At 34.8% G+C, this 16,041-nt stretch overlaps 4 protein-coding genes across 4 annotated transcripts; 1 reads left to right on the top strand and 3 right to left on the bottom strand.

The window, feature by feature from the left end:
* Nucleotides 1-646: 646 nt before the first annotated feature.
* LOTGIDRAFT_58502 (hypothetical protein) lies at nt 647-1,077 on the bottom strand (the record flags this gene model as incomplete). Its single annotated transcript, XM_009046018.1, has 2 exons — nt 647-677; nt 773-1,077. Coding segments are annotated over 2 exons (336 nt in total), but the record flags the coding sequence as incomplete, so codon positions are not given.
* A 3,050-nt stretch (nt 1,078-4,127) lies between these two features.
* Nucleotides 4,128-8,302, bottom strand: LOTGIDRAFT_109263 (hypothetical protein; the record flags this gene model as incomplete). Its single annotated transcript, XM_009046017.1, has 8 exons — nt 4,128-4,374; nt 4,848-5,018; nt 5,360-5,492; nt 5,637-5,734; nt 6,204-6,337; nt 7,148-7,278; nt 7,681-7,787; nt 7,935-8,302. 8 exons carry the CDS (start codon nt 8,300-8,302, stop codon nt 4,128-4,130), a joined length of 1,389 nt encoding a protein of 462 aa, XP_009044265.1.
* An 895-nt stretch (nt 8,303-9,197) lies between these two features.
* Nucleotides 9,198-12,432, top strand: LOTGIDRAFT_229889 (hypothetical protein; the record flags this gene model as incomplete). Its single annotated transcript, XM_009046016.1, has 4 exons — nt 9,198-9,564; nt 9,935-10,456; nt 11,404-11,850; nt 12,132-12,432. 4 exons carry the CDS (start codon nt 9,198-9,200, stop codon nt 12,308-12,310), a joined length of 1,515 nt encoding a protein of 504 aa, XP_009044264.1. The 3' UTR covers nt 12,311-12,432.
* A 1,263-nt stretch (nt 12,433-13,695) lies between these two features.
* LOTGIDRAFT_155976 (hypothetical protein) lies at nt 13,696-15,524 on the bottom strand (the record flags this gene model as incomplete). Its single annotated transcript, XM_009046015.1, has 2 exons — nt 13,696-14,806; nt 15,484-15,524. The coding sequence occupies 2 exons, from the start codon at nt 15,522-15,524 to the stop codon at nt 13,696-13,698; spliced, it is 1,152 nt and encodes a 383-aa protein (XP_009044263.1).
* Nucleotides 15,525-16,041: the final 517 nt, after the last annotated feature.

The following is a 16,041-nucleotide window of genomic DNA, read 5'->3' as shown; positions in this document are numbered from 1 at the left end:
TTACCTTGGGTGATAACAACACTCATGCCAAGTTTCGTCAAAATCCATCAAGAATTGTGCTTTCTAGAGTGTTTACGAGCAAAAAAATGAACGCGTTTTCAAGAACAAGGGCAATAACTCATACTGAATATTTTTCGATTCTTCTGATTTTCAATAGGGTTCATCCTTGGGTGATACGAACACTTATGCCAAGTTTCGTCAAAATCCATCAAGAATTATCCCTTCAAGAGTGTTTACAAGCTAAAAATTGAACGCGTTTTCAAGAACAATGGCAATAATTTATACTAAATATTTTTCGATTCTTCTGATTTTCAATAGGGTTCATCCTTGGGTGATTACGAACACTCATACCAAGTTTTGTCAAAATCTGTCAAGAATTGTGTCTTGTAGGGTGTTTACGTGCAATTGTGGACGGATGGACATGGGTGATGGCAATATACGCCCCCCATTTCATGTGGACGTATAAAAATGCGTTTACCACAATATGGATTCAGACTCGTCTCATTATATGTTAATCTTAATAATCTTTCTCGATAATATGATTAACACTCTGATTACAATTTGGCTTACCAACAAGATCTCTTTTAGGACCAACTTCCATGGAATTCCAATTGAATGATATATTTGACGGCCAGTTTGTGAAACCTTCGCCATGTTTACTCGTAAAAACAATGTAGCTGTAACGAAAAAGAAAAGTGAATAGGATATCCGATTTAAAAAATCTAATTTTTAAGTAAAGGGTAGATGTAATATTATTTACTTCAATACTTACTCTGCTCCAGACGACTGGAATAGTTCGGCCCATGCGTTTGGGTCGAAGAATTCTGCTGTGAAGTCTTTGGCGAAATCTGCGTAGGTAAAATCTGGTCGGTAGTTATTTTTCATAAAATTCACATATGCAGGTAATTTTTCTTGTCTCCAGTACGTCCAAAACCATGCTGCTTGAGAATGGAAACCAGCACTGGGGACAGAAAATACTCCCCAATGAATGAAAATTCCCAATTTACCATGGTCATACCAAGCAGGAAGCGGTCTACTGTCAATTGATTCCCATGTTGGTTGATAGCGAATTCCCGAGGAAATCCCTATAAGAACTACCAGAAGACAAAATCCGATACAGGAACTACCAATCCCACCCATTTCGGAAGGTTGATATTGTATTTAATGATGAATTTGAATGCGAGATACTTGATAAAGACATTGTTTGATAAATGTTATCAGTATATCCTTGAGAGGCAATCGCTTTTAAATGTGCTACTGGGGTTGAGGTCATATAGAAATGAATTTTCATTTTATTATTATGACTTTTTGCAGTATTGCAGTGAAAAAGAAAATGGCAATATTAAGTGGCTTACTAATTTGTAATAATTTGACGTCTGGCTTGTGTTATTATTGTTATTCCTTTTCAGATTGAAAATCTGTTTGACAGCATGACTTAAAAACCTTTTTCAGCTGTCCTTTCGTAGTTTTGAAAGAAAATGTGGTTTGGATGTATCTGCGTCACAATTCAATCCAATGCACGCACTTTACCTCCGATCTCATATACGGTTTAAACCATTTACAACTGAATTGGACAAGAAAGTCACTGTACACTAATAATAATGGAAAAATGTTAAGTATATTCATGTGAATTTTACGTGATGTCATTAATACTTGGTGCTAGGGTTGTATGTTCAATAATTATGTATATATTAATATAAATCTCTATTTAATACTGATCAGTTGAATTAAACATATCTGGAAGGTTCAAATAGACCACCTCGTACCCCAACTATTTGCATAAAATATGCTAAAGCCAAACCTAAAAAAAGATCTCGGTTATTATATTTGTTGTTTGTTGAAATCTTGACATTTATAACATACTTTGGTTTGTTTCTTTTTGGAAAAAAGGTAAAATATTGTATATATACGATACGATTTGAAGGTGAGTCTAGTGGCGAATTTCATTTTCAGTTTAAGTCCGACGTCATCACCCCTATCAGGTGCAATTATGTAAAGATCATATTTAAAATTGGTTTTTCTATGGTTGTATGACGAGAACAGCACAATTTCGGCGTCTTGTGGGTACCCAATGATCAATCTTTCAAGGAAATGAGAATCTAAATTCCACATAACCTCGAAAGTACAGTAACAATCATAAGAATGGACTATTCAGTCGTACACTTCTTTTGAACTTTTTGGGGCGATACTGAATGATATTACCCGGCGGATGGACATGAGTGAAGCCAATATACGCCCCCCATTTGATGTGGGCGTATAAAAATACATGGGGTGATGTGAAAGTATTTAGACCGGAAAGGTTTCTCAATTCAACTGGTGACGGGGTCAAATTATATGAGGAATTTATTCCATTTTCACTTATTGAGTATTTTTTCAGATTCATTCAGTATGTAGCTTTACAGGGCGTGACAAATTAGAACAGAATCGTCTGTGCTAAGCATTCTTATGAAATATGTTATAATTCTAGTTTTATCGAATTTCGGCTTCGCTTTACTGGTAACTGTGGCGGGTGTCTCACATCAATATTTTTTAAGGCAAACATGGTGCATAGCATGATGTAACCACTTTATCGGATTCGCCGTTTGACAGTCACATATTGTACCAAATCATGTAGGTAATTTTGAGGCAATATCTACATTTTTAACTTTCAGGTCGAAGAGTTTGTATTGGTGAATTTTTAGCTAAAATGGAGTTATTTTTACTGATAACAACTTTGATTCAACATTTTGATCTGCAACCAGCGACTCCAAATGACATTCCACCACTACAGGGTGTGATAGGTCTTACAGACAGCCGAAACACATTTTGAAATCAGAGCAATACCCAGATAAACGCGTGTTTGGTGAATTCTATTGTTTTGGACATGCAACAGAATATTTTCAATTGTGGCTAGCAACTGGTCGATTTTCATATCTAATTACCATTAATTAAACTTACTTCCGATTTTATAACGTGAGTTGCTTCATATCAGATACAAGACAGAAACGTCGGTCTCTCTTCCAGCCTCTGATGGATATTTGACAGTAGTCGGCTGGTGTAGAGACATAAAAATTAGGCCCTGTTTTGTGCAATTTTCCATACTTGAAAAACCTAATGAGAATTTAGCTTTTCACTTAAGGTATACGTTGTAGTAAATTCTAACAAATATGGAGAAGCAAAAGATGTTTCGTCGAAACTATTTTTGGCATATCTTACATGTTATGTCGTACTTCAATTAGACATAAGAAAAGACCATCAGCTTTTACTGGCGTGCAATTTTGATAAACAAGATATCCATAGTATTATATCATGCTATTGTCTTTTTCTGATCCATTAAAAACATCTAAACACTTGACATAATTCACTTTTTTTCAAATGAAAACATTTGTCCCATGCACACATCAAGAATTATAGGAAAGTGTTTGTTTCATTTCAAACATATTGGGCAGTAACAACTAGTACTGTTGCTAGATAGCTAAGATTTATCCTTACTGAATCTGGTATTGATTCTTCTATTTTTGGGGCTCATTCTTTTCGTAACGCTTCTACACCCAAATCATAACGCGAAGGATGTTCCTTAAATTAAATTTTAAGGTTGGCTGACTGGTCTTCGGCAAAGAATTTTTACAAGTTCTACTTAGAGGTTCAAGGAAGATTTTCACAGAAACTTGTCAAATTTACTGATGCAGTATAGGAATAGGAAGCAAGATAGCCTGTTAATGACGTGTAATGTAAGATTAAAATTTTGTTTATCAAGTTTTATTCATATGCTTTAAAGGTGCTATATATACATTAGAGACCGAAGGCTTATGGACAATAAGTAGTTAGTGATGGATGGAGGTCGAGCATGTATATATGCATCTTCCCACCCTAATTTGATTGACCCTTCCCCTTCCCTTCTTCGGCCCCAGAATAAAACTTTAAAAGATGAGAGTGTTACCGAATGTTGTCCTTTATATATGGTTAGGAACTGAGGTCAAGGTCATTTTGGGATCTATTTTTGTTTTCTTTCTTTGAAGAGCGATACAATGGACGAAAGGGAGATAGTCCTATATATACACATGCTCGGCCTCCCGTCTTACTCAAATAATGCCCTACATCCATCACTAACCACTTTGATGGGGGCGGCATTTATCAACATTACACTTTTAAGCATTTTCTAAATTTGACAATGTCAAAACCCACGCATATTTCACTGGTAATTTATCTATTGGTATATTTGGAAACATAATGTCAATACCGCCACCAGAACGCTTCTGCCATTCAAACTGACCAGAATATCCAATCATATTAACCGTGGTGTTTGAAGTTGGCATAGGTGCAGATAAACTGAGAACTCCATTGGATGGCCATGTTAATACTAAGGCATAAACGGTTGAATCTTTCTTAGTGTACCTGGAACAAATTACAGAATGTTCCTTAGTGGATGTAAGTAATATACCAATACAAATCGGTCTCGTTTGCCCGGTCAAGGTATTTTGTATTGCTGTAATCTGAAGATTTTATGAAACAGTGTCCCATTGTACTATTTAATTGTTTTTTTTTTCAAACCAGTATTTCATTCTTAGCATTTGTATAATATTCATCATTTGGATTTTAGTTTTAGAACTTTAAATACACCACACTGTTCATTCTTATATTTAGCATCAACAGTTTTATGACTTGTTAACCCACACTTCGTTATATTGACAATTACCAATGATATGCAGTCGATAATATTTCAATTGGGTGATATGCGATGGAAGAAATCGATTTAGTAGAACATGAAGAAGTGATGAGTCTAGCACTGCTGTTTTCTTCTGTGTCCATATTCCTACACTACATATGCATTTGCATCTTAATCCATAAAATGACTTTAAAATACGTACCATGTATCCGGCACCATCGTATCATTTTGAGTCGTCCATGGATTAGTTCCCCTAATAGCTTCCCCATTAACTCCCATCCATGCTCCCACTTGACGTAACCTTTCTTCAAATATTGGTGCTATTACGCCATCTTTCTGTGGCCCAACGTTCATTAACATATTACCACCAAGACTATCAACATGAAGTGTTAAAAATACAATAATTAAAATTGTAATAATTATGATTATTAATTAAATTCAATAATACAAAATATTTATTTCAGATTTGTTTTGTTAATATCAGGCTCCATTTTGCGATTGTTTCAAAATATTCGTGTCGAGGATAAGTAGTAGTATTATACAAAAAAGAAAACAAGTACTAACGATCCGAAACGAACCCTGAAATCCAGAACAACATATTGTGGAAACATTGGTAGCAGCTGAGGAACTTTTCACAAGAAACTACACAAATATCCACAAAGTTAAAAATGAATATAATAGTACGACTGCATTAAGTAGATAAAGCATACTCACCTAACCGTTTGAATGAAAATAGCAAGTAATTCCTCAATAGTAAGATAGTCTTCCAGATTTGCATTCCGCCTGAATCCCCATGAACCTTTATCAATAGTCATGGTATTTTCCCACTTTTTGGGTGGTACTTTGGCTGCAATTAATTATGAATCAAATATAGCGCTTTAACCATTATACAAAAAGAGAATGTAATCCTTTTCATCTGTTCTAGATTGATTGAATACATCGTGGCTGTTAAATTTGTATGCTAAGCAATCTTTGCCCAACAGATACTTACTGGGCATATATCTGTCTTTACAAGTCCAATATCCACCATGTTTGCATGTATCATTCATTCCCCACCTGTCGTTGGTTACAACAATATCCTTAACTGGACTGAAAATACCATATAGATTTTCAATTTGTGGTATCAAATAAATTCGATATTTTATGCAATATTTTATGGAAAGGTGACATGAACAGGCTTTTGTGTAATTCATCGCCTCAATTCAGCAAAAAAAAAAAAACCGGAGACTAACTTGAATAAGTCATTAGAGGGATAATAAAAACGTTTTAAAACTTATTATGTGCATTGGGTACTCCAATAGCATCGATTTGCACCATTAGAATTTTATCTTGTTATTCCATTAAAACTTAGCGTTTTTTGAAACGTTTAATTTCGATGTAATGTTAAGAACCACAGTCGTCTTACGAAAAATTAGTTTGGTGCAAATTGAAGTCTCATATACACTAAAAACAATCCCTTTAATAAGTTTCCTTCAGCGACAATTTCATATGTTTCAATATCCTTCATTTTCTATATTTTTTTTTTCAATATTTTTAAACAAAGCAGTAATAGATATACCTGTCATTGTAAAGCCATGCAAGAAACTCGGTAGATCCCCAGTATGTGTCAGGAGCTTCATAATCGCCGTCAGACCATACAATATCAGGTTGGTATTTATTAACTATCTCATAAAGGGCAGGCATAGCTTTAGTCTAAATATAATGAACTGATATAGGCCACTAAACAGAAGCAATTTCAGATAAACACACTGACGTGGAATGTAAAGATAGCTTGCCAGGCAAGGTAACATACGCCCACTACCAGCTGTCAGAAATGACAACAAAATATAAATAAATAATGAATTTTCAAAAAATCTTAAAATCATCTATAAGTCAAGGCAAAAACTTGAAACAGTTCATAAAATTATTAAATTCAAACATGAACAATGTCTCATCGCTCTACCCACAAGGGCAATAACGGTTCATCGAATTATTACCAAATTTAACGCTTTTTTTCTAAGTCAAGGGCAATAACTCCAAAACCATTATTACCAATTTCAAACTCGACTGAGATCTCATCGACATATACATGCATACTTAGTTTCATCTAGGTTGGATAAAAACTGTAGTGTCTATCGTGCCTACAATTGGAATTTGAGGGCAATAACTCCGAACCCATTCATCCAATTATTACGAATTTCGAACTTGACTGAGATCTCATCGACATATAGATGCATACCAAGTTTAATCAAGATCAGATAAAAACTGTAGTCTTTATTGTGGCTGCAAGCCAAATTTGAGTTTTTACTCAGTCAAGGGCAATAACTCTGATACAGACAGAACCGACTTTCATCTGTAGAGCACCCTCGCTTTTTAAAGTTAACTTTCTTTTACCTGTCAGTTTAGATATAATGCCTAACGTTTAATTAGTTATTTCCACATAAATGTAGACGTGACTCTCGGGATTATTTTGTAGTTTATTATGTTGACTATGAAAACATCAATTTACTAACTAATACTTACCCTAACGAAATCATATGTCTTCCAGTTATTGGCTTTATCATTAATGTACAGAGGGTTAAGCCATTCATACAGACAGTGATACAAACCGAAATGTAGATTTGTTTTTGTCCTTATGGCTGTCATAAGTTCTCCTAGAAAATAAGATAGCCACTCAATTAGATTATTTGGAAGACTTATTTTGGTGTCCGTTATCAAGTAACGAGGTCATTATGATACACATCTAGTCAAAAGAGTTACTATCAAGAAAACAAACTTTCGATACTGAGCGAAAAGCGTTTTTATATTAAGACTGTGATTGACTATCGGATAGTGCATATTGTTCAATTTAAAAAAATACACGCCATAGATGTTCAGTCTTTGGGCATTTTCTGTTGTTTTTTACATTTTCATAGGCACTTGTAACCGATGACGTTCAATGTTACACGTGAGAAGATTAATGATGCCCAAAGCCCTATGACAATGGCTAATGTAATTGGGCTGTAATGATTTTGCTTATCAACTGGTAAGGAAAGCAAAAAAAAAATTTGGCTTACCAACTAGATCTCTTTGAGGACCAACTTCCATGGAATTCCAATTGAATGATATATTGGACGGCCAGTTTGTGAAACCTTCGCCATGTTTACTCGTAAAAACAATGTAGCTGTAACGAAAAATGTGAAGTGAATACCACATCAAAAATTATATAATAATCCTCCGTGTGATAGAAATCAATGAACTAGGTTAGCTAATTTATAAAATCAAATTTTAAGTAAAGGGTAGATGTAATATTATTTACTTCAATACTTACTCTGCTCCAGACGACTGGAATAGTTCGGCCCATGCGTTTGGGTCGAAGAATTCTGCTGTGAAGTCTCTGGCGAAATCTGCGTAGGTAAAATCTGGTCGATAGTTATTTTTCATAAAATTCACGTATGCAGGTAATTTTTCTTGTCTCCAGTACGTCCAAAACCATTCTGATTGAGAATTAAAACCAGCACTGGGGACAGAAAATACTCCCCAATGAATGAAAATTCCCAATTTACCATGGTCATACCAAGCAGGAAGCGGTCTACTGTCAATTGATTCCCATGTTGGTTGATAGCGAATTCCCGAAGAAATCCCTATAAGAACTACCAGAAGACAAAATCCGAAACAGCAACTACCAATCCCACCCATTTTGGACGTATGATATTATATTTAATGATAAATTTAAGATACTTGATAAAGACATTGTTTGATAAATGTTATCAGTATATCCTTGAGAGGCAATCTTTTTAAATGTACTACTTGGGGTTGAGGTCATATAGAAATGAAGTGTTAATTTTATTATTATTAAGACTTTTTGCAGTATCACAGTGAAAAGTCACACAGTTAAAAAGAAAATGGCAGTATGTAGTGGCTAACTAATTTGTAAATAATTGTACGTCTGGCTTGTGATATTATTATTATACCTTGATTTAAAATCTGTTTGACAGCATGACACAAAAACCTTTTTCGATTGTCCTTTCGTTGTTTTGAAAGAAAATGTGGTTTGGCTGTATCTGCGTCACAATTCAATTCAATGCACGTACTTTACCTCCGATCTCATACACGGTTTAAACCATTTTCACCTGAATTGGACAAGAAAGTCACTGTACAATAATAATAATGGAAAAATGATACGTATATTCATGTGAATTTACGTGATGTCATTAATACTTAATGCTAGGGTTTTATGTTCAATAATTAGGTATATATTATTATAAATCTCTATTTAATAGTGATGAGTTGAATTAATGATCATTGATAATGCACATATCGGTAGTTACCAACTGATTTCAAACAGTGTGATAATTAATGTATATAATTACTGATATTCTAATTAATTTTAATAGCTTTTTATTTTATTTTAATATTCAAATATACATCATATGATATAGAACATAAATTAGTATTCATGATAATGAACAAATTTTATTACTCATAGTGGAATATGGTTGGCCAATGCAGTGAAAATGACCATTTTCTCTCTTGCTTAAAAGCATAGAGTTATCATAAATTAGATTCCACTCATCACTTGTATTTATCTAAAATGGATAGCCGTCTATATGGATTGTTCAGTGAAAATTTGTCTGTGATATTAATTATATTAACAACTTTAGGAATTTGGTTCAGTTTCTTTCGAAAGCCACGTGGTATTCCACCTGGACCTAATTGGACCTTGCCTTTATTGGGCGATCTTCTCAGCATTGCTAATCCAGATGATGGTGGGGATTCCAGACTACCATTCAGACGATTAAGAAAAAAGTATGGAGATATTTTCAGTGTATATTTGGGTCCCAGGTTGGTCGTTGTATTCAATGGGTATAAAACAATTAAAGACGCATGTATCAATAATGCCGATGTCACTTCACACAGACCAGATATTGTTACATTTAAAGTAATAGCACGACAAAAGGGTGAGTATTTTGAAAATAATAATTGTGCTTAGTTAGTGTCCGGGTTGGAAACATATCTGGAAGGTTCAAATAGACCAATCTAGATGTCCGGTTTGGTGTACGATTGTCAAACGCACAATTTCGGCATCTTCTCAATCTTTCAAGGAAATCAAAAATGAGAATCTAAATTCCACATAACCTCGAAAGTCCTTCAGTTGGGACAAATATTTTGTGGGCAACCTAAGTTTTCTTGAATTAAATATATACATGTAGTAGACCCATGTGATTAATTTGACATATAAATGAATAGAACATCTGCTTGATTCAAAGCATATTTCTTTTCATGTAGTAAAATCACATTAATATTAAGAAATATATTCTTTTGTTAAAGGTTTGTTTGCATCAAGTGGAGACGATTCAAAAGAGCAACGAAAAGCTGTTACGGAAGTATTTCGATTGATCGGAAAAGCTAATTTAGAAGAAAAAATTCAAGGAGAAATCGAATGCTTCACTGAACATATACGCAAATTCGATGGTAAAAATATCAATATCATCACACTTGTTCAGGCGTCAATTGCAAACGTTATTGGATCTGTAGTTTTTGGAAAAAGATTCGAATACGATGACGAATTATTCAAAAATTTCTTGTACAAAATGGAAGAAAATATGACAACTCTGGGTGGAACTAACATCATTACTTACTTTGAATTCTTACGACATCTTCCTGGTGACTTATTTGGAATTAAAAAGGTCCTAAATAATGTAAAATATGTTCAAGACAAAATCATTATACCTTCCATCGATGATCACATCAAACATTTTGACGACAACAATACCCACGACTTCATCAGCGCATATATCAAACAAATGAACAAAGTTGACAAGACTCGTCAACAAAGAACAGCAGTAGACAGTAAGTATTTCTTTACTATATGAAATCTGATAACATGACAATATATTCTGTTGCTTTATTTTCGTGTTAGATCCTCGTTACCATATATGATTCACACAACAGAGGTTTTACATCCACAGCAACATGTAATGAGGCATATACGACCAACTTCTGGTTATTTGTTAGCAAACATGTACATAACTGAACAAAAATGGCGTTGAGTTGGCTCTCCGAAGGGTAAACCAATTTGCTGCATGTCTATCCAATTGGATCTGACATGATATAAAGATAGCTTGCCAAGCAAGGTACCCTCATATACGCCCACAGACAGTTTTTAGTTTGATTAAAAATTTTGGCAGTACAGTAACAGTCATAAGTATGAAATATTCAGTCATACACTTTTGAAGTTTTGTCAAAATCTGGCAAGAATCGTGCCTTTTAGTGTAAAAAGCTAAAGATTGAAAACTTTTTCAAGAACTCCTTCAAAACATGTTTTGATTTCCCATAGGGATCATCCAATGTCACCAAAATCAATCAAGAATTATTATGCATTTAGTAGTTATTATGTGTTTACTAGATAAAAACAACTAAACGCGTTTCCAAGAAAAGGGCAATAACTCATACTAAATATTTTAGATTCTTTTGATTTTCGATAGAGTTCATCCTTGGGCGATAACAAACCACCAAGTTTCGTCAAAAACCGTCAAGAATTGTGCCTCCTAGAGTGTTTACGGGCAATTGTGGAAAGCCCGACGGACGGACATGGGTGAAGCCAATATACGCCCCCCATTCATGTGGGCGTACAAAAATACCTTGTCCAAGCGTAGATCAAATTTTGTCAAACATCTCTCAACATTTAGTATTCGAAAATAAATCGGCTGATTTGCTGTCAGGGCAAATTTTCCTTATTACACATTTCTTAGTGTTGCCCGTTGTAGGGCCTGAAACTCCATATTTTAATTTTCTAGGAGAAAATCTACTTGTGAACGTTGTCGACCTTTTTGTTGCTGGTACGGATACAACAGCTGCAACAATTTCTTGGACAATTCTTTTATTTCTGCATCATCCACGTGTGTACGACAAATGCTGCAAGGAAGTACAAGAAGTCGTTGGGATTGGACGCAGACCAACAATGAAGGACAGACCTACCATGCCTTATGTTGAAGCCACCATTATGGAGGTCTTACGTTACTTTAATATTGGATTGCTTGGGGGACCACACGCCGCTAGCGAGGATACATATATTGGTGGATATTACATCCCGAAAGGGACCATGCTCTTGTTTAATCTGGATTCAGTTTTATGTGTCGACGAAGAACCATGGGGTGATGTGAAAGCATTTAGACCGGAAAGATTTCTCAATTCAACTGGTGACGGGGTCAAATTATATGAGGAATTTATTCCATTTTCACTTGGTAAGTATATATCAGATTCATTCAGTAAGTAGCTTTACGGGGCATGACAAATTAGAACAGAATCGTTTGTGTTAAGCATTCGTATTATTATTCTAATTTTATCTTATTTCGGCTTCGCTTTATTAGTGACTGTGGCGGGTGTCTCAAATCAATATTTTTGCAAGGTAAACATGGTACATAGCATGATGTAACCACTCTATCGGTGTCGCCGTTTGACAGTTTGATATTTTATCAAATCGTGTAGGTAATTTTGAGGCAATATCTACATTTTTCACTTTCAGGTCGAAGAGTTTGTATTGGTGAATCTTTAGCTAGAATGGAGTTATTTTTACTGATAACAACTTTGATTCAACATTTTGATCTGCAACCAGCAACACCAAATGACATTCCGCCGCTAAAGGGGATGACAGGTCTTACACACAGCCCAAAACATTTTGAAATCAGAGCAATACCCAGATAAACGCTTGTTTGGTGAATTGTTTTGGACATATGCAACGGATATTTTTGTATACAATTGTGGCCGATTTTCATATTTAATCATCTTGTACCATTTATTAGAACTGCTTCCTATTTTTAAACAAGAGATGCTTAGTTTATATTCATATCAGATACAAGACAGAAACATCGGTCTCTATTCCAGCCTCTGATAGATATTTGACAATAGTCAGCTGGTGTAGAGGCATAAAAACTAGGCCCTGTTTTGTGGAATTTCCATACTTGGAAAGCCCAATGGAAATTTAGCTTTTCCCTTGAATTTCAACGAAAACAGATGTTTTGTCGAAACTATTTTTGCATAACCTACATTATTATGTCGTACTTCAATTAGACATAGAAAAGGCCATCAGCTTTTGCTGGCGTGCAATTTTTATAAACAAGATATCCAAAGTGATATACCATGGTCTCTATCAGTAGCATATCCTTGACACATATCACAGTGTTCGATATATACGAAATATAGATATAACCTATAGACGTGTATTTTGTAGTTAATTAGCTGTTTGGCGATTAAACTAAATGTTAGCTATTCGAAGCAACAGAATAAGTATAACTGCAATGTTTCAGATATTTGATGCAGGCATCATATTTTTTTAGGTGTGATGTCAATCAAATATTGTCAATTTCTTTGGTAACGGCTTTTGTATAAGTTTTCGCTTGTTTCTGAAACCATGACTTGACTGTATGTATCTATTTATTGTAAATGAGCTTATGGCTTTTACTAGAGGTTGGCATATTAGAACCGCACTTTCACCAATACCAAATGATAAAAACTGAAGATGTTATTTCTGTACTACCCAGGTAAAAGGCAAATCTTTTATTCATAAATTAAGCTACTGATCAGTTGCTATGGTCTAGTAGTAGGAATTCAATACCATTTTCTTCACATTTAGTTGGACGATAATAAGCACTTTAGCGTCCTGAGTACCACTAGCGAGACAGAATGCCTTACTCTTCCGAAATATATTATTTGGCATCCCTTTCAGAGAGTTAACATGGCACATACCATTTTTGGTATAATTATTTCAAACCATGAGGGCAGTTCATTTGGTATATACATCCATCAACATATAACGGGACCATACGCATGACCTCATCTGGTGTGGTATATCTGTCAAAATTTTCATATGCCACGAATCAACCAGGAAGAATGAAAAACATATATGATTTAAATATTTATTCGAAATATTTTATTTGATTTAAATCAGCTTCTATTCAAAGTGTCATAAATAATATCATACAATAACATATTAGCACTAATTTCACAATAATATAACAACATAACAAATGTCAAGACGATCAAGAGTTCGCACTGTCAATGATATTTATCACAAGTACGTGTTCTCGTTTTCACACAAAATATTCACAATGTTTGTTCATATCATTAAACACAGGGCCACTGGAATCCATATCACTAAACTGGTTCATCAGACACTTCCTTCCACGGGACTTCTTGGATCTCAAAATATCAGCAACGTTGATACAAATCTCATCTTCATCTGTCGAAGCTGGATCATAACCCATATCTTCTTCCTTTAGTCCATAAGATTGTAAACCTCGGCGAATGCTGGCGTACTGGCCACATTTACTTTCAGGTTGGATCATACGGCGCTTCAGACTGTTGCGAAGAAGGGTGGACTTGTCGGTTGAACGATGAATACCACAAACTGGAACAGGTTGAGAAATCTTGGATGGTGTTAATAAATGAGAGGGTCTTTCTATTGCAGTCCTTCTTCCACTACCAAGAGAATCGTGGGCACTGTGGGTGCGTCTAATAGCTCGGCATCCCATCTTTGGTGTCTGTGATAATCTGTGAGAAATAGTCGAATCGTTCAAATCAGCTAAATCCAAACTGTCTAGGTTATTCACCACAGAATCATCTAAACTGGAATCGGTACTATGGCACGAGTTGTCGGTATCAAAAAACCCACCACTGTCGTCGGAATGGAAACGCCTTTCATTTTCTTCTCCGGGAAAGCAGGTCAAGTAAATGGGTTGTCGGAATCTAGGTTCGGTTTCTAGTCGGTTCTGCATACTTTCTAAGTCGCAATGACGACGACGAAGATCTGTTTCTTCATCACAATCATAGTCAAGCCAGGAAAACTTATCACTGGAACTGCAGTCAGAGGATCGGAAGGAGCTCAAACCAGAACACCGACAGGTGGAATTTTCAGGAATGTCATAAACACCAGGTAAAGGCTTTTCACACAAGCTACAAATGACTTCGCTTAGAGATGATGGAACATGTATATGGTGGGACTTCTTATGCTGTTTGGAATCCATTCGATCGACCAAAGAAACTATGGAATATGCCAGTTCGACCTTCTGTTGTGCTGGTGATGACAGTTCCTCGTAGATGTGAAAATCGATACCTTCATGACAGGATAATTCCGCATTTCCGTGGGATGACTGTTTTTTGGTTCGTTTGCATTTCTTCTTGATCCAACGCAACATGGTGGCACTGAAAAATATAAAAACATTATTAATAATTCAGGTCATTAAGGGGTTGAATCGTTATGCAACATTATCTATGATTTTCTGTATTCATATAACGCAATGTTCGAAATAAATCTTTACCTTTTAAGCAGATATAAACAAGAAAGTATGGATCCAGTAAAGCACAAATTATTAGAAGAATGATAATTCGAAAGTAAGAAATTTTAATTTATACTAATGAATGCTAATTAATCGGCAATTAACCAATGAGAGCATTGATTGGGCGCTCGTGACAATAGTCACTCATCAACAAGCCATATGGAGAGACATGAAATTCTCTCACCAGGCCGTTAATCCTTAATCCACTAATCTAGTGGATTAATCTCAAGACGATTATTACTTATGAACCAATCATTGCTGATCTACAACAGGTAATCGACCAACCAGATATCAGAAAGGGCATTTAGAGACCCACCGTAGCAATCTATACCTTACAGAAACAACATGTCATAATTTGTATATTGCCACTGAATACAATTCACTTAACGCAGTTAACAATGGAATTTATGAAAATTCGAAAAATATTGTCTCATGTCAACATGTGGGAAATAACAATTTGTGGTTGCCATCGTGAGATATTTTATTATCCGCTGGAAAGAAAGCCGTTAGATTTTAATTTTATTGATACTTGTAATTACGCACCAGGTATCGCACGTGATGTCTTCAGAGGAATCATACCACATGTTAATTTGATCACAGAAAACTTAATAGCGTTGATCAGGCTAACCAAATATTAAGAAATGCAGATTGAAAAGCCCAAGCTAATATGAATTTACGAATATACATTTCCACTTGTTTGTCTCTTTTCTAGAATACCTAGTCCAATAGAAAAGAATTTTTGTTACAACTTAAAATTATGTCTACTGGATTTGATAAAGCAAAATATAAATATCTTTTTAAACTATGTATCCACGGTAATAACAATGGGCGAAGTAAATTATCATTATCATATTTGTTCGATTACATACCTTAATATTCACTATTATAATACAATATGAATGGAAACGGTTATATAACTTCAAGTATAAGATATTGTTTTTTGGAATACGATGATATGATACTTCAAAACATGTTCTTGACTTTATATATCGATATTGATTAGTATTCATTATATTGACAGGCAGTGATCGCTTAATGATTATAATCAATTATAAATGTCATTTATTGAACTGATCATGCCAATCATTGAACTGATCATGC

This window comes from Lottia gigantea (genome assembly GCF_000327385.1).
Source record: "Lottia gigantea unplaced genomic scaffold LOTGIsca_10, whole genome shotgun sequence".
In the NCBI taxonomy this organism is placed as follows: domain Eukaryota; kingdom Metazoa; phylum Mollusca; class Gastropoda; family Lottiidae; genus Lottia; species Lottia gigantea.
The sequence above is the reverse complement of the archived record's forward strand: the minus strand, read 5'-3'. Positions and strand labels throughout refer to the sequence as shown.